The 20895-nt window shown below is 43.2% G+C and overlaps 1 protein-coding gene across 6 annotated transcripts in view; it reads left to right on the top strand.

The window, feature by feature from the left end:
• PHACTR1 (phosphatase and actin regulator 1) overlaps positions 1-19341 on the top strand; it is a 301109-nt gene extending 281768 nt beyond the window's left edge. For all 6 annotated transcript variants that reach the window (XM_051799185.1, XM_051799182.1, XM_051799188.1 and 3 more), the window contains 4 exons: positions 3928-3989; positions 13708-13848; positions 16872-16948; positions 19164-19341. In XM_051799185.1, coding sequence (XP_051655145.1) covers positions 3928-3989; positions 13708-13848; positions 16872-16948; positions 19164-19179 — 296 coding nt within the window. In that variant the 3' untranslated portion in view covers positions 19180-19341. The remainder of the gene's footprint in view (positions 1-3927; positions 3990-13707; positions 13849-16871; positions 16949-19163) is intronic.
• Positions 19342-20895: the final 1554 nt, after the last annotated feature.

The following is a 20895-nucleotide window of genomic DNA, read 5'->3' as shown; positions in this document are numbered from 1 at the left end:
TTTTTTTCTGTTCATGTTATGACATGTGGCAGACAAAGAGAATGTGGCACTGTCAATGCAAAGAGGAGAAAAGACTAAACAGCAGAGTGGTGTGGGCAACCTCGAGTCTGCCAGAAAAAGCCCTCTCTTATTGGCTGTGCTTGTGCTGTCTACCCCTAACTCCCATAACCTACTGCTGGAGGAAGTCAGGGGCAGAACCCAGGGAAATAGTTGGCACATCCAGATATGATTGTCTCAGAGGCAGGTAGCAGAACAGCTGGAGGAGGGGGGACGTGCAACGTGACTGGTGCCAGGCTCAGGCGAGGAGGGACAGAGGCCAATTCTCCGGGCAGCTCATGTTGTCATCCTGGGACCTGTGAACAAACACGTGTCATGCACCACCTGGCACTGGTACGTGCCCAGTAAACGCTGCCCTGGCACTAGTGAAGGTGGCTGGGGGGCGATGGGGGTCTTGGGCAGCTGCTTTGGCAGCAGTGTTTGAACCAGCGTCAGCAGAGAGGCCAACACTGGGTGCCTTGCAGACATTTCTAAGGGTCATGTTGCCAAGCACAGCAGTCACACAGTGCCCTGAAGATCTCTTACATTTAAGAGGAATTATCCTCTGAGTAGCATTAGTTTTTTTTTATAATTGAGTAAAGGCTCTTAAATGACATGGATGTTTGAAAATACTACCCTGAATCCAGAATCATATTGTATTTCCTAAATGGAATTTTTGTAGCTTGATTCCTTAGCCCAGATCTGCCCCAAAACATGTGTGTCTTGGTAGACAAACAGCTTCCTAATTACAGGAAAGAGTAATGTGGTATTTCCAAGGCATTCCAATTTTTGGTGAACCACAGCAAGAAAGGAAAAAATTAAAATAGTTACATAATTAAAAAAAGGGAGCACAAACATGTTCTATCCTTAAACAAGTAAATATAAATAGTGTCTGGTTTGTACATCACTTTCTATCCTTCCTCTAGACTTCTGAGGAGAATTATGATAAATATAATGGAGCGTAGACAAAGAGAGACTTAGGAAGCGATAATAAAAAGAGTGTGAAGTCTCTGCATAAGCAGGTCAAGCAATTTGCAATAGCCCAGTTCAGAGCATGCACACACACACACACACAAAGGAAAACCTAGCAAGCTCTCGAGTGGACTAAATAGGATTTCCTCTGCAGTTAAAGCTGAAATCTCCCTGATTCAAGTGTCATGTCTGGTACCATGATGTTCCTATTACACATGTAACTGCATTATTGCCCATCCTGATGGGAAGAAATGAGGCAAAATGTGGTTGGACAGCCAGTCTTAATACATGAATTGAACACTTCCTCCCTTTGTGCTGCTGCAATAATTATGAGTTATCCTTATTGAACTACTAGGGCAAAGCATCCATTGCACAGGTTTCACTACTTGCTAATGGCAACAGTAAGATTACAGCAGTCACAGCGAGGAAACAGAGAGCAGGGACAACTGGTTCTTCAGGAGTCCTTCACTGAAGTATACCTAATTCGCTGACTCATATTTAAGTCAAAGGCATGTAGTGAGAGAAGTCCAGGCCTGCAGGATTAGTTTGAAGACTAAAGAACACTTTTTGCAGTTAATACTTGCTGTCCAAGTTTATGAGGAAGGATGTCTCAATCCCCTCCATGCATCATCCCTGTGCCGCTTCGCAGATGGATACAAGTCCAGTTCTCAGCCCGGCACAGTCAGGGTTGCATAAATTTGTCACAGAAATGATGGATGGGTAGACTCTGAGACCCTCAGACTGTATTGGAGACATTTCACACTGGAACAGAAATCAGGCCTGGAAATTGTATACCTGCACCCACCCACCCTGACATACAGGTCTAGAGAAACACCATCTCCTGAACACATAAGATAAAATGAAGCATCAGTTTTATAGCTTCACAAGATTGGCATGACTTAACTTCAAAGTAGTAGCTAAAACAAAGTCACTTTCGAGTTTTGGAAAAGAATGTATTCCTAATTTCCAGCTTTTACGTAACCAATGTCTTCAGACTGCCTGGCTGTCTCTGAAGGTGGGTGGCTGAGCTAAGAGTGAGGAGAAAAGAAAGACATCGGATGCCAAGGACAAAAGCGAAAGGCCATAACTAAGTTTTATCCTCTGCTGCTTGCAGTTCTACCCTGACTCTCTGTGGGCTCTATTTAGTGCTGTGTCTCTCTGGCTTAATCTTACATGGATTTATTAGTGGCCCTGTTTCTGAAAGTAGGCATTTGCAGGATCAACTCCTTCAAATTTGAGACACAAAGGGAAGAAAAATATTGCTAGAGGATCAATCGCTTGAAGTGAATCCAGCCCAGTAGGGACAGGCACCATTGAAAGAGGAAAATTACATTTATCAGTGTAGGTATTCTGGTGATCACTTAAAAAAGCCATCTGTGACGCCCTGCTGACTTGTGTTCTTTTTATTCCAGTATCAGTTTCCTTCTTTCTGAAAATGTAAGCAGTATTTTTTGTAAAATGGTACTTAAAGATCAGAAGTGTAGTATGAAACATCATAACATTGAATGGCTCTTTATCTACTTTGCTGGAGGTTTCCCAGTCCTGCTGAAGTCAGTGAGCAGTTGTGATAGACCCATCAGCCTGTCCTGAGCAGCAAGAAACCTGGTTTCCAGCCTAGCACTTCTCACCTGCTCAGAGGCCTCTGTGGTCTCTAAACTTGAGGACTCATTTCCGTGTGGGGAAAGCCCCAATATTCTATGCATTGGTTTGAAGCATTGCATCCCCCCCACTGTGAGCAGACTTCTGTTAAGTTCAGAGCTCCATATATTATTTCTGGCTTGTTGCAGTTGGTTAGTGGGAGTGCTGACTTGTGCTCTCACAGCTGAAGAAGCTACAGCTGGTGGTTTGTTACTGCCCCTCTGCCAGAGGTGTCTGCTCTTTCCACAGGTTCAGCAGAGAGGAACTATCTCCCTCTTGAGTTTAATTCAGTCCAGAGTTGAATAATTTACATCAAGGCACCTATCCTAAACTGGCCTTTGAGGTCCATAATCTCCCCTGCAGAGTTATTCGTGCCTGAACTAGTCCTGTCTGAGTGAAAAGCAGATCACGGCAGGGGTACAGAGTACTTACTGGAAAAACTGATGAGTTGTGTTTGCTCTTACCTGTTATGTGCTGGGATGATTGGAGTAAGGAGCATTTCAGTCATCAATGAAGCAGTGGAAACAGATCCTAACTGGGATTTTAGTGACTTTTGGTAAAGTTCAATATAAAGACACGCATGACAGCCTGCTCCTAAGCTGAATAAGAGTTGGCGTATTCAAATGTTATTGTCCTCTTGAGGGAGAATAATTGAGGTGTGTCCTGGTAAGAACTTGTAGCATGGGATCTTTTGGCTTAATGTTAAAAGTGAATTGCCCTAGGATATGCTTTTATGCTCCAGTGTGGTGCTGTGAAGGCTCATGATGGAAGGACACGCTCTCCTTAACTCTGCTCAGGTCATGGGAAGTAACACAATTTGCCTGGCAACTCTATTCTCAAGTTTTTTTCTATTATCTCCAAAAAGTAGCTGCAAGAAATTATTCTGTGGATGGAAAAAAAAAGGATGTGTTTCTTTTCCAGCCATTGACCTTGCAGCCTTGCAGAATCTGACCATATCGTAGCTGAACCCCTTGAGGCTACCAGGCCTGTGGGCAGGGAGATAACATTTTCTGAAGAGCTGGCTCACTGCCCAGCCCTTCTAGAAAGTGACACACATGAAGAGGTGCCAACATAGGGAAAGGAAGGAAGCTATAGCTGTTTTATGAAGCGTGTGAAGAAGCACAGTGGCTACAGATCGAGGACGTTCACCAGACCCAGAGGGATATACTGTGCATCAGAGAGGTCCTGAAACATTAATATACTGATGGAAAGGCTTATTTTGTTGCATACTGTGCATGCCTGATGAGTTCACAGTCTGAGATCCTTGTAAATCTTTTACAGCCCGGAATGAGCAAGAGGAGCAGGAGGAAAAACGAGAGATTAAGAGAAGATTAACACGTAAGGTGAGAAGCAACTTGGATCCTATTATGACACTACTGTAACTTTCTCCCTACTGCACAGTTGTTTACCTTTTTCCTTTTCCTCATCACCGTTTTCAAAAGTAGAGTGTGAAAGAAGTCTTAAAAGAAATCTTTAAAAGAAATCAGCAGTGTTACAGGGTATAAGTCCACAGAAAGTGAAGGGAACCACTTTGCAGGCTATTGCTGGTAACATTTCAAACAGGACAGAAGAAGATCTAGTCTTCATCACTGAAGGAGCTTTGAATAGTGAAGGATAGAGAGACCAGCATTTACAAGGACCAATTCTCCTTCTAAATGTAATGGCTTCTGCAGACATTACAGAGAGCAAAGTTAAAACAATGCTGATTGCTTTTTAAAATTCCATCACAAAACCCCCCATAAACTGGGAACTAAACATTTTCTGGAGATTGTCAATTGAGGTATTTAAACTAAATAGAGACAAACATTTGCAAAATTGTTTTCTGCACTATACACTATCTTGTATTGGCAGGGAAGGACAAACAAAACACCATCATTTGGGTTTGGTTTTCCTGCCATTTGCAAGTCATTTACTCTTCAAACTGAAGAAGTCATTTCAGATACACACATTCAGTTTCGCAGCTGGTGTAAATGTCAACAGATGCCCCAATTTACACGGTGAACAATCCATCCTGTTGTTGCAGATAAACTTTATTTTACCACTGACGTATTTCCTATCTCCAGAGGTGGAGAAAGCCCCCTAAAAACTCACATGCTTGTGAAGGAGCACCATTCCCTTCCTGTACAGTTTTAGGTGGTTTAGTCTTTTTGACGTATGTGATCACAACTTTGATGGTATAAATAATAACAAGGAAAGGGCTCTAAATATGCATGGAAAGGTTACATTCAGAGAACTGGATTGCCTTCTTTCGTGGTTAAAAATCTCATGCCTTAGAGTTCAAGTAAACAGGCAGAATTATTGGTCACCGGTGGGGGGATACTGCTGTGTCTGCAGGAGCTAAGACTGCGGCCCAGAGAGCTGTAATATTATTTTTAAAACACTTAAATTCCTGACCACAATGACAGGGATGGTTTTGCATTCCCTCATAGCACAGCCTGAAAGAAAAGATCCTAACTGCATTGCAGATGTTTCGTGGGACGTAGGCTCTGCACAAAGGCTAGGATTACGGTTTTTACCAGGCTTTAAATTTCCCTGTACATTGAAGGGTGAACATCTGCCAGGAATCCAATCCAAGGCTTGATGCCATTTGAGGAACTGCTGTAAAAGATAAAAACCAAAGCTACCCATACCCAATCTGCTGCCTAAGAACAGAGGGCTTGCTACCTGAGCTGGCATCATCACCATATGGATCCCATCCTCCACTACTTTGTAGAAAAGGTACAAAGCACATGAGCTGTCTGCTGCAGGCAGAAGCCACAGCCACATGCTCAACTAAAATGCCCAGGCTGCCACAGCATTGTCCGCTCCCTGAAACCTCAGCAGTTTTCTGTAAGATTTCTTGCTTTGTCTTGTTTGCACTTCTAAGCAGAAACAACGGGAAGAGCAGCATCAGTTCAAGTCCCTGGCAGTCAGCCCTTTAATGTACATACCCCTGTTCCCAGTCACATTCGTTTTAGCCTTTTTTTTGGCCTCCTCCCTAGTAAAGATTTTTCTCCCCAACCTTTGTAAGATTGGTAGCAACCTGACTTAGTATTGTTTGATTTGGATCATCTTTTTAAACCGTTGTAAATTGTTCTAGTGACACACGTAATTTTAATGAAAGAACCACAGGCCTGATCTAACAACAGATTTTGTTCTCACCTACCAAACCTACCATCATAAAAGCTCAGAAATCACTAGAGAAAATAAGTGAATAAACTGTGCAAGTGTTTTAGACAACAACTAGAAATGCCAACCACCTAGTGAATCCTGCAAAAATAGTTGTTATTCCCCAGCTGCATCTTTCATGAGCACGTCCCAGATGTGTTGTTGTGTTTACAGCAGAGTGGCAGGCACCTTCTGTCGGTTTGTGCTGAAGTCTTATTACCAAAGGATTTTAAACCTCAGATCAAGCAGAAGTTTAATTGAGCACAGCAAGTTTGTTGCCCAGCAGCCCTTTCTGTTTGCACTGAGTTTTAAAGCACACACATACCCACAGGGTAAATTCAACATAAGCAAGGTGTGCCATGTTGCCTCTTTTGTATCTGTGTACAGTTGGTCATAAGAAGGGAAGGGGGTTCTGTAGGAGCCACTGATGCGACTTTTGACCTTGCAGGATAGAAATGCTACTGTCCTCAGTTTTTTTGGTGGCGACATTCCAACTCCAAGGAAACAATACGCTCCATCCATTAAAAAGCTGTTCTTAAAATTCCTTCAGCACTGACATTTTGTTAGAGTATTATGATGATAAGTTGTAACATGACATACTGTAATAAGTAAGATTACCTTGCTAGGTCTAGATGCCTTATTAAAGTCAGCAATAAATATCCAGCTGAATTCATCATGTGGACAGGCAATTTCTAAAGAAAAAAAAAAAGAATTAAAAAGAAATCAGGTGACCTATAGCAAGCTGCCCCTTTAAGCACTTTTCATCCTCTCAGACTCATCTAACTCCAAATTAACTCGGGATAGAGAATAGCTGCCATTCAAAGAACAAAATGGAGGCAAATGCTACTGGGTAAGTTTCTCAGTAGTTTGTGTCCCTCCTCCCTGAGGAAGGAGAGGTGAAGCGTATTTGCCTGTCACCTGAGATGCTTATGGCTGGGTTCTGCCATCCAGCCACCCCTGTCCTCTCCCTCTCTGCACCTCAGGGCCCACTGAGCAGCTTCAGGCACATTGACTTGGAACATTTGAGTGGAAGGATATGTAGATTAGGAAGGTTTTTCTCTGAGCACTGGTCTTGACCCCAAGCTCATTCCACGAATATTAATGTGCAGAGGCCCTCTGGGAGAAGTGTCGTAGATGGGTCATGGCCACAGGGAATTCTGGGCTCCCAGGAATGTATCCTCTCTGAATTTGGCTGAGCTCCAAGGCAATTAACACAAGCCTGAATGCCCCTTGAGGACTTCCATTAGAGAGAATCGTAGCCTGCATTACCAGGAGACATTACAAATCACTTGCAAAGAGGAATAAAACTCTTCCTACCTTCTCTTCCCTTAAACGGCATCACGCTGCCCAATCCCCAGAGCTGTTTACTGCTTCCTATCACCCCACTGCCAATAGTGTGTATTTCCCCGAGGTCTAGCTCCAAAATGAAATATCTCAGTTGTAATATCGACAAGCAAAGTGGTGAGGTGTGGATGTTTCTTAAAATCCATACAATAATCTGAAATCTTTGTTCCCATTAAATTCCTGCCCTGATACAATTTAAACTATCTGTTCACTGTGCCTCACTGGGAAATGCCTTGCTTGGTGGAAGATCTTCAATCTTTTCCTTGACCTCCACCGGCTTGCATCAGCACAGGCTGTTGAAAATAATGAACTCCTGTGAGAAGTGGGACTCATCAGAGAGAGGTGAGAGGGAGGCAGGAGGGAGGGGAAAGGTCGGAGAAGAAAAAAAGGTTGGCAGCTAATTTGGATAAACTGCATCTGTAGTCAGAGGGAAAGGTCTTCGGGGCGTTTTAATCACATGCTGCTCCTATGTCTTTACCACAAAAAGTGGGGAGCAAAGGAGAGAGGGGGTTGTGTGTGCTGCTGCCTGGGGTCTGTAATTTTTCACCTTAGTTTCTTCCCTAAATAACAACCATAACATTTTAACGAGGCAACAGAGCAGACGATGAAGTGCCAGGACAACAAGCTTCCTTGTGACCGAAGTGGAGCAAACTCAGCATTCTGCATTTGACTAAATCCCAAGACCAACCTGGCAATAGTACGTCCCTCTCCTCTTTACCTGGTGTCAGTGCTCGGGCTTACTTCATTTCCCATGCTGAGGAGAAAGGGATTTGTGTTAAACCTTCCCTTCCAAATTGCCTTAGTATCAAAGCTTGAAAAGTGCCCATTTGTATCTATAGGTGATACAGGATATACAGAGGAAAACTTGACCTCCTATGACAAGACATGAGAAGACTTGTCCTAATTTACTGCTTTTGCATTAGTACAAATCCATTCACTTCGTAAGGGATTTTTACCCTGGTTCACTGTGGTGGTTTGAGGCACCACAAAAATCCAAAATCCAATTTCCAGGCTTCCCCCACCCCTTCCCACAATTTATCTCAACACTGAAGAGAAACTTTCAGGCAAGAGGCTTCTATAGGGGAAAGGGGAAGTATATATACATTTATTTTACCCAAATAAATACTATACAAGCTAAAAGCAACTATATATATAATATTATACACTTCTATCGGTCCTTTTAAGCTTCTCCTTCAGTTCAGTCCAGGAAAAGCCCTTCAGGGCTGATAGGTACCCAGTCTCTCTCTCATGGGAGTGTTCGGAGAACCTGAACAACCTCCAGCTGTTTGCTGAAGTCCCTTCTTCCTCATGAAGTCCAAGAAGATAGCTCTGAGTCCGTCCTTCTTGGTTCTGTGCCACCTCTGCTGTGTAATTCTGTCTCATACCTCGGTTCTGTGCTGCTGTAGTTCAGCTTATCACACATACACGTCTTGGAATCTTCATTCCTCATCTGTGTTTTCGGCCGTCCTGCGTTTAAATCACTTCAGGGACGTCCTCCGGGCCTGTCTCTGGTCCATCTCCAGTTTTGCCTGGGGTTATCTCCCTGGCACCAGGCTGCATTTAGCCCATCCACTTTGGCTCCAATGCCGAGTCTCCCCTCCACTTTACAGTGAGAGGGACAGGAGAAGCCCCCCTCCACAGCCTAACTGCAAAAGGGCGGGGGGGAGAAGAGGGCCTGTCTCCTCTCTCCCTCTTACCTTCAGGTGTTGTGAATCCCTTCCTTCACAACACACACTCACTCCAATGCTGCCTCCAGCCCTGATTAGGCAGAGTTGTGGGGCCACAGGGTCCCCCTTTCCCCCCGGAGGGGGAAGAAGGAGGCCCTGGCACCCCTGGCCTTCTACACCCACACACGGCAGCAGGCAGACTGCCAACAATTTCCGCCGGTTGTGTATATGTGATTTTTCACAGGAGCAAACAAAACGGGCGGTGATTTGCTCTCCAGGGGAGACTGCCCTGGCACCCAATCACCTCTAGGCCCCCGACTTCCAGGGAGGCAATTTGAAACTATGACATTCACACTCAAATAATGAGTCACTTGCGATAAAATTATCCTGCTCCCTCGGCTCACAAATCTTCACAAATAGGTAAATAGAAAAGTAAATGCCCAGTGGTGCACACAGAAAAAGTGCAGACACACACAATAAATCCCTTTGACATTAACAGAAGTAAGTAAAAAAGGCTCCAGCTCAGTAAGAACCCTTTCTCCCTGCTTGGAGCACCACTGCCTTGTTCAGACAATTGCATCATGTCCTTGGCCATGTCCTTTTACTGTAAGTTTTGAATGTGCCTGTTAGAAGAGTTCATTCTCAGGTGTTATTCAAGAAGGACTCTGTAGCATTAAGCAATTTTGACCCAAGAGATCACAGCACACAGGTCATAAAAATGAACTCCAAGGTGAGATCTCAGGCGAGCTGTGCCCTCAACGTGGACACAGATTGAACTGAAACCTACAGTGGGGCTGCTTGGAGTCTGTTCTGCAAAGCTGTTTCCCCAGCTGTTCAAGAGTTAAGGGACCTCTGGAAGCCCCTACATACTGCAAGACCCTCGCACCTAGCAGCTCACAAGAAATCTCTGCAATGGCATGAGGCAGGGAAGTTTGTTAACCATTCAAATAATGTAACTTTAATTAATGGCTTTTAGGAAATCACTCAGTGTGGTTGTCCATCTCTTCAAATTTAGCATGATCAGATTGGCATTTTGGTTTAATGTACTGAATGTATTTTGCGTGCATGTCTTTATATATGGAAATATATGTAGATTTATAGCTACACATGAACTATGTGATATCAGCTGTGGATTTCAGGACTCTTTCACAGCCAGAGCACTGGCACGAGTCAGGGCATCTTTTTTCCTGTTCATAGCTCTGCCCCAGGCCTCCTGGGACACCTTGAGCCAGTTGTTTGGTCTCTGTGCTTCACTTGCTTTCCCCACTCTATGGAGATGGAGACACTGCTTACCACTCTGATAGGGTGTAGAACTACCTGAAATTGCACTGGCTGTAGGTTTCTGAAGCAAAGGCATGGCATCTAAAAATAATATGCAGCAATGGTTTTATGTCTTCAGATGAAGAAGCAGATTTTAGTCTGTCTTACATTCAAGTGTCACCTGAGAATGAAAAACGTACATTAACACCAGTTTCATAATGTGCTTATGCCCTTGACATTTTTTCACATCTATTTCAGCACACTGCTCTTCACACACACCGAAGTTTCCCACTGAGTTTCAGTGCAGGTGATGCACCTGATTTGATTTTCCGCATTTGCAAATATGAGAACTTAGATGTGTCTTACTTCATCACGTGACCCTTAACATTTAGTATTATTTCTTTGATTTTACCCACACTCAGTGCACAAAGGAAACCAGATTAGCTGTTTAGGAACCAGTGAGGCACTGAGGTAAATACCAACAATGAATTTACATTGCCAGCAGAAGTATCACCATCTCTGTGGCCCCTGATGCTCCTGCCTTCCTCACACCTCCTAGACAGCAGCCTGGCATGGCATGTTTCACTGTATCAGCAGCCACCTGCCTTCTCCTTTTTACAAACTTGCACATCACTTGGATTAGCACAAACCTGAGAGCCAGCTAATGTCAGGAGCTGACAGAAGCTGTGAAATAGTCGGTCATTTTTGAAAGTCCTCTTCCAGCTTAGAAAGCTTGTAGGAATTCCCGCTTCCCTTGTAGCCATTTAGAAACACAGAGTTTAATTCACAGGATTTTGTATTTTGTTGGTGTTGTCATACTCCGTGCAGTAAGACATTTTTGTTTTGGTTTCTTTTTTAATTCCATTCCAATCTGAAGCAACATCTAGGGTATGTGCTAAGATGATAAAAGCTGAGAAGTGTACGGATAATATTAGTGATCCATCCTTAATTCATGCTGTTTTGGGAAAAGAAGCAGTTGATGCAAGTAAAGATGAAGTGTCACCCTTATCTTTGAAATTTTTGGGTGTAGTCATAATATTATTTCAGCATAAAGATTCCCTGTTCCCATAGTAAGAGGTTAGATTTTCAATAACTGAAAGCAGATCCGTGCTGTTCTACCCGAATAATAATGTATCAGTGCTAACAAACCTGCAGCTCCTAGTATAAGGGCTGCTAGAAAAACCTGCCCTTTCGAGACCACATTTAAGATGAGTTGTAGGACAGAGAGAACCCTCACTCAGCATAACTGTGATTATAATCCAAGTGTGGTATAGCACTTGGCTTTTCTTGGTTTTGTTTGCAGTGTGTATTTGGCTTGCAGGTGGCATAGGTGTAGGTATCAGAACTCGAGGCTGAAGAACCAATTCTAGTTAGAATTTCATTCTGTTAGAATGAAAAATAACATTTTTAAATCTAGATGTGCTTTGATCTACTTTATTGTGCCCTCTGGCTTTTCTGATACAGTACTCTTATTCAGAGATATGTTTATCTTGTTGTCTAAAAAAAGGCAAAAAAAGTTATGCCTGCTGTTTATACATTTTGCTTTTTTAAAAAAGAAGTCCCCAGAACGTGTAGCCTCAGTTAAGAAGGGAATGTTTTTTGCTCACCTCATTGCTCACCTCATGCTTTTGCTCACCTCATGCTTTTCAGTGACCTGAGCATGGCTGGCCTGAGCATGGGTATAGGAAATAGGGCTTTTCTTGGGAAGCTTTTGAGTGAAAGAGGAGGAATCTTGTGTGGCAGCCACATGCAGAGCAGCTTGCCCCAGGAAACATCATGCTTTCCATAGAAGAAGATGGGTGTGAAAAACTGTTTAGTTTTAAGATCTTTGCAATATTCAGAAGTTTCAAAGTTGTTTTTCAAACCAGCAATGGGTTTTCCCCCACTATTAAGTGTCATAATTTATCCTAAAATGGCTTTGGAGACAACACATGAACTGCTGAGCTGTCTTGACTGATGCCAGCTGTCCTAGACAAGGGCAACATGTAACAGAGTGTAGAGTTGTGCCCCTCTGCTAGAGTTGTTACACTCTCTTTCCCTGATTTCTCTGGTTTTTGTGTGTGCAAAATGGCTGGGCTGAAGCCAGGAAGGATAGAATTTCCATCCTCATTTCCATTCTCCTGAGCATCTCACAGGCAGGGCATTAGTGCAGCTCTGCAGGCTCTCCACTTGAGATGTTTGAACCTGGTTTGTGGGTGCATGCTCAGGGCCATTGTTGTAAGGAGAGCAGCCCACTGTCACCTGCCATCACAAGAGAAGAGGAAGACAACCATTCATGCCAAGAACAAACACACAGGCTCAAAGCCAGAAACAGGATGGGCCAGTGGAGCTTTCTTGCTTTGGCACCCAGATGCTAGAGAAAGATGGGATTTTTCACCCTCCACTTAGTATCCTGGCTGTTTTGAATCTTAATTCTTCCTGGAAGATGAAATGCTGGGAACTGAGAGACTTAATTTGGGAGGAAGGTGGATTCAGGAACATAAATGATGTTGCAAAATAATCTCAAACATTTTATGAACTATTTAGACCTTTCGCTCTTCACAAGGGTGAAGTACTGCAAAACACACCTATTTCTAGTGAGTGGATAGGTACTTGTTATCAGGATATTATTTCTTCTGATGTATCCTGGTTATAAATGTTTCAGTCTAACAGTGAAACTTATTCAGTTAAGCTGCAGCCACATGCACATATCTATGTAGCACCTTCTTCAGAAACGGTTCTGTAATTGCTTTTGACATTAAGCAGCATGCTGTGCATCCAAGGAGAATTGATCCCTGAAAGCTAATGCCTGTCCCTATCCATATAACTGGCTGTGCAATACATGGACTATGAGCATACTACTCTTCTACTCTTTCTAATTTGAGAGGAGTTTTGACTGTGGCTGCCTATTCTGCTGTAGAATTTGAAAGAAACGCTTTGGAATAATGAAGATGCTTTCCTGACATGATAGAATCCACCCTTGACTTTCCCCCCCCCTTTTTTTTTTTGCTTATAGCATGCAACATAAACTGTTAAAAGCCAAATATGCCGTGACACAAAATAGAGCAGTCAATAGTGAAAAGTTCAGTGAGCACTAGTCATCCTGCCTGCCTTTTCTAGAGGTAAAGACAAGTCTGCAGGATATCAGAATCATAAAGTAATTCGTTTGTCACCATTTGCACATAATTCAGGGCAGGAGCCACTCCATGCCTTGCCCTGACTCTGGCTAGGCAGCACAGGACCACACACACAGAGCAGCAGAAGGCTGGAGAATGAACAGCCTGTTCAGGTAGTTTTAAAGTTGCATTGTGGTCTTTGTCTCTTGCTGGGACATCAGTGCACTAGGAGACTTTCTTGCATTACATCTTATTTCTGCCAGGGGTGATCAACCTCAGCCAGGGACTGGGATCTCTAGCCACAGCTGCTTCCCAAAGAACAGTGGACTGCTCTGGCAGCAAGATGGGATGATATTTACGGTGCTATAACAAGAGGGCATCTCCCTGGTAGCAATTCTGTGAAAGGTTGATAAAACAAAAGTACTGGGAATGTGTGAACCCTCTTATTACCATAACGATGGTTGTAGTAAAATAAATCCCCAAGCAGCACTCTGCAGGAAAAAAGAGAAGTCCTGATGCCTTTTTCCACTCCTTCCTCAAACCTGCAGCTGAGTCAAAGGCCCACAGTAGAAGAGCTACGTGAGAGGAAGATCCTCATCCGCTTCAGTGACTACGTGGAAGTGGCAGATGCGCAGGACTACGACCGGAGGGCAGACAAACCCTGGACACGACTCACAGCCGCCGACAAAGTAAGTGGAGCAACTTTGGAAGAGCCGTGACCTGAATAGTCAGAGCAAGTAGCAGAAAGTGGCATCCCTCAGGTCCCACAGGTCCCATGGCTGTCAAGGAATAAACGTCCACCTGACTTCCCTTCCCAACACACCTGTGTTTTTTTCCCATTCACAAGGTTTGTTTGTTTGAATCATAACTCTTTGGCAAGAAGGTTTCTATATGCATGGAAATGAGGAGAGGGAAGGAATCCCAAGCCCTTTGAGAAAGGTCCTAATGACAGCCCTGATACGTTTTACATTGATTTTGGTCTTAACGCTGCCAGCTGAGAGCTCCAGCAAGAGCTAGCAGAGCAGTGTGACAGGAGCAGGTGCCAGAATTTCTGTACCAGGACAGGACAGAACAGATTAGATTTGGGTGTGAAAATGCCAGCAGGTCAGTTTGGCAAAGGTATCTCCGTCCCTCCAAAGCCAGGTAACTTCTCTCTGGTGTGTTACAATAGGGGCCTTTGCTTGGGATTTCTACCACGGAGTATTTTAAGCACTGAACTGAAATTGCATGAGACCTGCAGAGGAAGAAAAGACACACATTTGATACTGATGGCATTGCCCTCTCAGCACCAGAGAGACTTCCACTGAATGGTGTCTCTGTTGTCAATATTGGTGGCAGAGAGGTTAAATTGATGGCAAATTATATCACTAACATTCTGAAGGTCTTAATGGTGCCTCAGGAAAAAGATTTAAATGTTCTATGGACGCTTTTAAGGACTCTGAGGCTGATCAGTGATTCCCATGCTTACAGTTGCTCTGTGATGCCCTTGTAATTTTAAAGACTTTCAGGTGCCTGAATTCAAGCCTTGACTATTTCTTTGCAATGGAACTCACTCATGCAGCAATGGAGACTATGATGTCCAATGTTTAGAGACTGAGCAGGCTTTCTGGCCATGCCACTTATCTATGGTGCTCTTAGTTTTATTCACAAAGAACAAGCTCTTATACTTGTATAACTGAGCCAAAAAATTTGTATAGTTTTGTGACCATTGGTCTCCTCCTTGACAGAGTGCTTTTTTCAGTTAGCTGTGGATAAGTTAATAAAGCATAAACTGATCTGAAAACATGAAAAACTTCCTCTGGACTGTCCACAGACCATAATATACTGGGTTAAACTAGCTTTTCCCATTTTATCTCAACATGTTTGACAAGATCTTAGTTGACTGACTTAGTTTTATTCTCTTAATTGGTAAATGAGGAAGGGAATAAATCTCCCAACTGGACCTTTGATTATTTATGGGTGACAAGCTGAAACTGAGGCTTGTCTGGGATGAAAGACATGGAGAAACTTCATCTGGGCATGGAGAAGATTTGGTTTCCAGAGAAGTTCTACCTCATCCTCTGTCTCTGAAAAGAACAAGCATGAAATACCACTATTAAGTGTAACCTGGTAAAAAGTTTAGTATTAAGGCAAAGTACTTTGACATCACTTTTTTTATAACGCATGTGCAAATTCAATAGTTAGAGCAAAGGCTTAAGTTCTCCAAATGAACCTTTTCTCAGCAAAGCATCATCAGATGAAAAGAGTTTGTCATGCTGATATTAATGTCCCTTATGGCATAAGGAAGCAAATAGATTGTTTTTTGGGGTTGGGTCCTGTGGGCAGTATTCTGATTTCTACCATTCAGATGATCTGCTCTTCCCCACCACTATGTCCACTGTTGGAAAAAATAGCCAGGCAAATTGAAATAAACTCTAAAATGCCTGACAAAGCCACACCATCCTATAAAAGATTATTTTCTTCCAGAGCTCTGATTCAATAGCCGTCTTCATTGGTCAGCACAGGCTAGATTTATTGCAAAAACAGATTTTACAATGGGCTTTTCTGTTTGTCAGAAAGTCTTGCTCTGTGTGCTTGGTGGAGGGAATTGCCTTCAATCAGAGTTCATTTTTATCAGGTCTGACTCTTAGGGGAAGGAAAAGGGCACTTTTGCATCTCTCCAGTAGATGAGGGATGGAGGGGGAAACAGATCTCAGACCCTGTGGGAGTCAGCAGCCCCTGTGGCCTCCTTCACAGTCACTTCAGTTGCAGATTGGTCTGCTGAATGTAGGCCCTTGAGCTGCTGCATAGCCATCGCTCTGTCCTGATGGATGGAGGCAGAGCCTGACAGGCACTTCTAAGGGAAATAAAAACCCAAAGCTGTGCAGAAAGAGCACAAGGGGCCTTTTCTTTAGAAAAACACTTGCAAAATCTATCACTTAGGGCTTATCAAGGCAAAAGTAATTGGTGACTGGGTCAGTGGCTGTTGCAAAAGCCCTGTTATGGGCTCATGCTACTCATACTAGTTTAGATTTCCTTCACTGAGAAAAATTCCTGGCAGACACGAGTTTTCAGCATCCCACAGAAATGCAATGGCACACACCTTGCACCCATGGGAGCGTTTGGCCACAGGAACCACCTTGCATGTCCCTTCCAAACACTCACGGTGAAACCCAGTTATGAGCTACAAATATCACAGGTCTGTCAGAGGTCTTGACTTTGGGCTTGGGACTTGAGCCAGTTCTGCTGAGTGCCACCTCTTCCATGCAGCTGAGTTCCTCCAAATCACCCCCTCTGGTTTTTTATTCTTCATTATCTCTCTTCCTGCCAGTGCCCCTGGTTTTCTTTTCCCTCATGGGCAAGCCACAGAGGGTGAATACCACCGCACCATGGCTATTTTTCTGCTGGGTTAGTGCGTTGAATCGGTTTAACAAACGATACAGCTGGGTCAGAAGGGAGGAGGAGGGCAGAGGAGCACAGCCTTAGGCAATGTAGAGGGCAGGAAGCCAGGCATCCCTCTTTTCTTCCCAATTGAGATCAGTCATTTTAGGTAACTTCATCCAAGGAAACGTTTATCTCTGTTACTTTTCATATTTTAAGTCTTTATGTTGGTCTTTCTCTCTCTGATAATGTTATCTATTTGCTTCACTTTTAATATACTGTTTTGAGAACAAAATTAACTTATTTTAATCTCTCTCATTTATACATTTATGAGTTTATTTGTCCTTTGCAGGCAGCCATTCGAAAAGAGCTTAATGAATTTAAAAGCTCTGAAATGGAAGTTCATGAATTAAGTAGGCATCTAACAAGGTAAGCTGAGATTAATTTTTTAAGACTATAAATGAATACTGTTGTTTTCAAAGAAACAACCAGCAGCTGTTTCTCCAACACACACTGAACACACCATGAGGTCTAGACAACATTTAGAATTACAGGCTGTAAAAGAAACACACAGATGAATACATGCTACCCCATTATGTGGCGTTATGCAGGCGCGTGCCGTCTGTTTAACGAAGTGTCACCTCCTTTTATTTGTGGAATCATCATGCTCTAGCTGTGTATCTGTTCTTCTGAGATCAAAAGTAAGTAGTGTTGGTGTCTGAAGCAGGACAAAGGACTCTTGTAGAGCACACAGGTATGAATGAGCACACACTAAACCCTGCTGAGTGTAGAGCTGTTCCACACCGCACACATCCCTCCCACAGATCTCTCAGTCCTGTCCATGTCCAGCCATGGCAATGCAGTGGGAAAATATCAAGATCCACATTATAAGAGAGGAACTATTTGTTACACTCTTGGCTTTTTTTAGTTATAAAGGTAGAGACTGAATGAAATATCCATGAGCCCAAACCAACCACCTTCCTCTCTGACAGGCTGGGGCTGAGGAACACTGGGAGGTCAGGGCACATGCCCCACACAGCTTGTGCTGAGTCTGCTCTGGCTTTGGTGCCAAGATGAGCCAACTCCTGGCATTTCAGCTTCAGTCAGGCCTTTGCAAATCAACCTTTTAGACTTTAAAGACAAGTGCTAGGTACTGAAGACAAGGGTCAGTGAGATGTGGTGCAAAACCGGATCTGCCCTTGTATTAATGTGTTCATCAGCTCGGTGCTCATGAAAAATGCAGGCAATACTTTTAGGAAAAATACAGAAAAGCTTAAGGCAAAATTAATTTTGTATTAGGCGATTTTTAGGTGTATGAATTAATAATTATATTAAAATTCACCACATGTATTATGCATATATTCCCTAGCAGAAACTATTTCCCTTCTCCTTCCTAGCATGTGCTAGACTGGTTGCACTAAGGTCTGTAGTAATGGAGTGCTGCTAGAGACAAGCCAGCTGCTTCTGAGCCATGAGGTCTGGAAGTAGCTTTAGGGTGTACAATTGACCTAGATCCATTGACCCCAGTGACTGAGCCTTTGAGGGGCATTTGGCTAACTCCTCCAGGGGAGAGGTGACAAATGTAGAAAGGATGAAGGGGGTATTGCTACAAGAAGTCGAGCACCATTGAGAGCTCCATTGAATTCCATGAGGCCTTTAGCATCCAACAACATACAGACTTGGTTTAGTTTTCCAGAAGTACCTCTAGCTGCTTGGTTTTCACAGGTTTCTGGGCAATATTTTTCTTGTCTTACAGCGTTGGGCTGAGCAGTGACCCTTTAAGGTGACTCAGTTTGTATCTGAAAGCCACCAACTTGGACTCACTAAGTCTGGGCCGGGCATACACAAAGCCATAACTAATATAACAGAAATTGGAATAAAGGTTTGCCTCAAATTGAGTAGGACTTAGAGGTTAGACAAGTGGCTTTGGGAAATACACACTTGAAGGAAGCATGCTTAAACAAAAGAAAGTAATTCCCTTAAACAAACTTAGATAAATCAGCATTATAAAGTCATTAGCAAGGTAATGAGCTATTCATGTCATTAAGCAGTTGCATGAGCTGAGCATAGAATGTGTCACTTTACTAGTGGGTCACATTAATTAATTCATAACAGAGTAAAAAATCAAAGCTTAAAAAAACTATATTTGCAGATCTGACAAACCCAGGCCTCCTGACATGCGGTGTCCCTGCAGAAAGGGTGGCCATTTTAGCTCCATTTGCCTCTTTACCCTCCAACATTTAGGAATAATTATACTTAAGCTGTATGTAAATTTTTCTGGCTGAAGAGCACAAGGTTTGTCTGAACCAGGCAATTTTTGTGGAATGGTCTGAAAGATAACTAGATGATCTGCAATCACCCACTCAGGGATCCCATAGGATGGACCCAAAGAGTATGAATGTCTTTGGTAGATTTTGGTGCAAACAGCTTATACCTATGAACTGTGAGTCTGGCAAGGACCAAGGAAGTGTGAGTGTCTGTTCTGGGTCCTCAGTGCCAAGCATAGCTGATGCCAGTGCTGCAAGAATCCAGCTGCCTAATGGTATCACTGTAGCAATTAGTTTTCCTATATTTTTTATGTACAATAAACATGTGAGGATATTATCTTACTGTTTCTCTCTTTTTTTTTCCCCTTGGGTTTCAGGTTTCATAGACCGTAGCAGATCAATTCTACCTTACTACTATGCCATCTTCAAAACATAACTAAAAGGAACCATAAGTGCTGGTATTATTCACTTCCCTGTTACGTACAATGTAAATCTTCCGAACTGCCTTTTTAAAAAAAAAAAATAAAAAGAGTAGAAAAAGAAGTATAAAAAAAAGGAAAATTGTATTTACATGTGATGAGTACTGCGGCATCATCACACCTGCTGGTTCAAGCTTCAGTAACAGAAAATACCCCTGGTGGGAATCGTGCCAAGACTTGGCATCTATGTATAGGACTTTCCCGGCATGTGGATTTGCCATATATGTTCAGGCCCAGCTGGTGGTGCAACCATTTTGTCTTCAGGCAGCCCTCATCCTGACAAGCCTCTGTCATCAACTCCAGAGAGCCCTGAGATGGTGTTCAGGGAATCACTTGGCCTGGATGAAGTCTCCAAAAGATGAGCACCTATGGCGTTAAAGCACTTACACCAAACACTCTTTTCAGGCTGCGAGCACCTTATAAGAATGGTGAAGGAGCGAAACGACTCTATGGGCCAGCTCATCTGTGAATATCATCTGACTAGAAAGGCATTTCTTTCCCTGGAGAAGTTTATGTCCAGTCAGAAGACGTTTGGCTTCCAAGCAGAAAAAGGTATCACCTCTAAAGAACAGGACTCCCTGCTGAAGGCTGCTTCAGTCTCAGCAACTGTTTGGTTTTCATCTCTTTCAAGTATAATTTTCTAAACCCAGTTGTGAACCAATTGGCAGTAAGTGACAAGAATGTTGAGGACAAGCAAGCAAAAACCCATCTCTTCATGGTCACTGCATGGCATTCGCTCCTTTTGTAGTTTGTCTTTACACCCAGGCCTTGTGACTGAGTGAGAGCCGATGTGCACTCAGGCAGCAAGAAAGGCCAGGATTCCCCACCGGCTCTGCAGAGGGACACGTGACAGGAGGAACTGGGGGTTCGATGAGGGGTAGCTATCCTCTCTGTATCAGGTGTTTCAAGAACTGATCCTAAACTCATTCCGAGCAAAGCATGACCGACTGTGTTACCTGGCCTAACAAAAGGAGTCTGGTGCATTCTTATGGATGGTGGGACTTGTTACCAGTACCCACAGCTGAGGCATAAGGACAGCAATTCAGAGGTTTCTGAATTTATTGGTTCTAATTTTGGTTTTAATTTATTTTTATTATAGTGGTTTAACACACAAACTGACCAAGTAAAGCTCAGAGAGCTGGTCACTCTGGGCCTGGTTTACTTGCCAACTTAAGCGTGTGCTCTACAGTAAGTAAGCATGCACACAGCCTCACTGCATTCAAGGATATGTCTGACAGGCTTAACTGAAGCTGAACACATTAAAGTGCTTTTCTGAACTTAGGCCATCACCTTCCAGAATCAAGTCCTTAACTAGTATAATGCCAGCAAGCTGGGGTAAACATTGTCAGGATTCCTTTCCAGCTCTTACATGAAACTATTATGCCATTGTTTTGGGACAGTGGCCCAAAGCACTGTAGCAACATTACTGTAAGAAGTTCCGGATTATTACTTCAGGACACCTTTTTTCTTCTGTAATAGCAATTTGCTTTGACAGTTTGAACCGAAAGGCCAAAGTTTTTTACTACAATATTGTTATTTCTATTATTTTACTAATTTTTTCTTTCTCACTGTCTTCCACATATCTGTCCTCTCTTCTGTGCTCCCTGTCCACCTCCCCAGTGCCATGCTA

The sequence above is a fragment of the Manacus candei genome, unplaced genomic scaffold (assembly GCF_025592945.1).
Source record: "Manacus candei isolate 608988 ecotype Guabito, Panama unplaced genomic scaffold, ASM2559294v1 h1tg000049l, whole genome shotgun sequence".
NCBI lineage: Eukaryota > Metazoa > Chordata > Aves > Passeriformes > Pipridae > Manacus > Manacus candei.
Note: the sequence above shows the minus strand (reverse complement) of the source record. Positions and strands in the feature narration are given on the sequence as shown.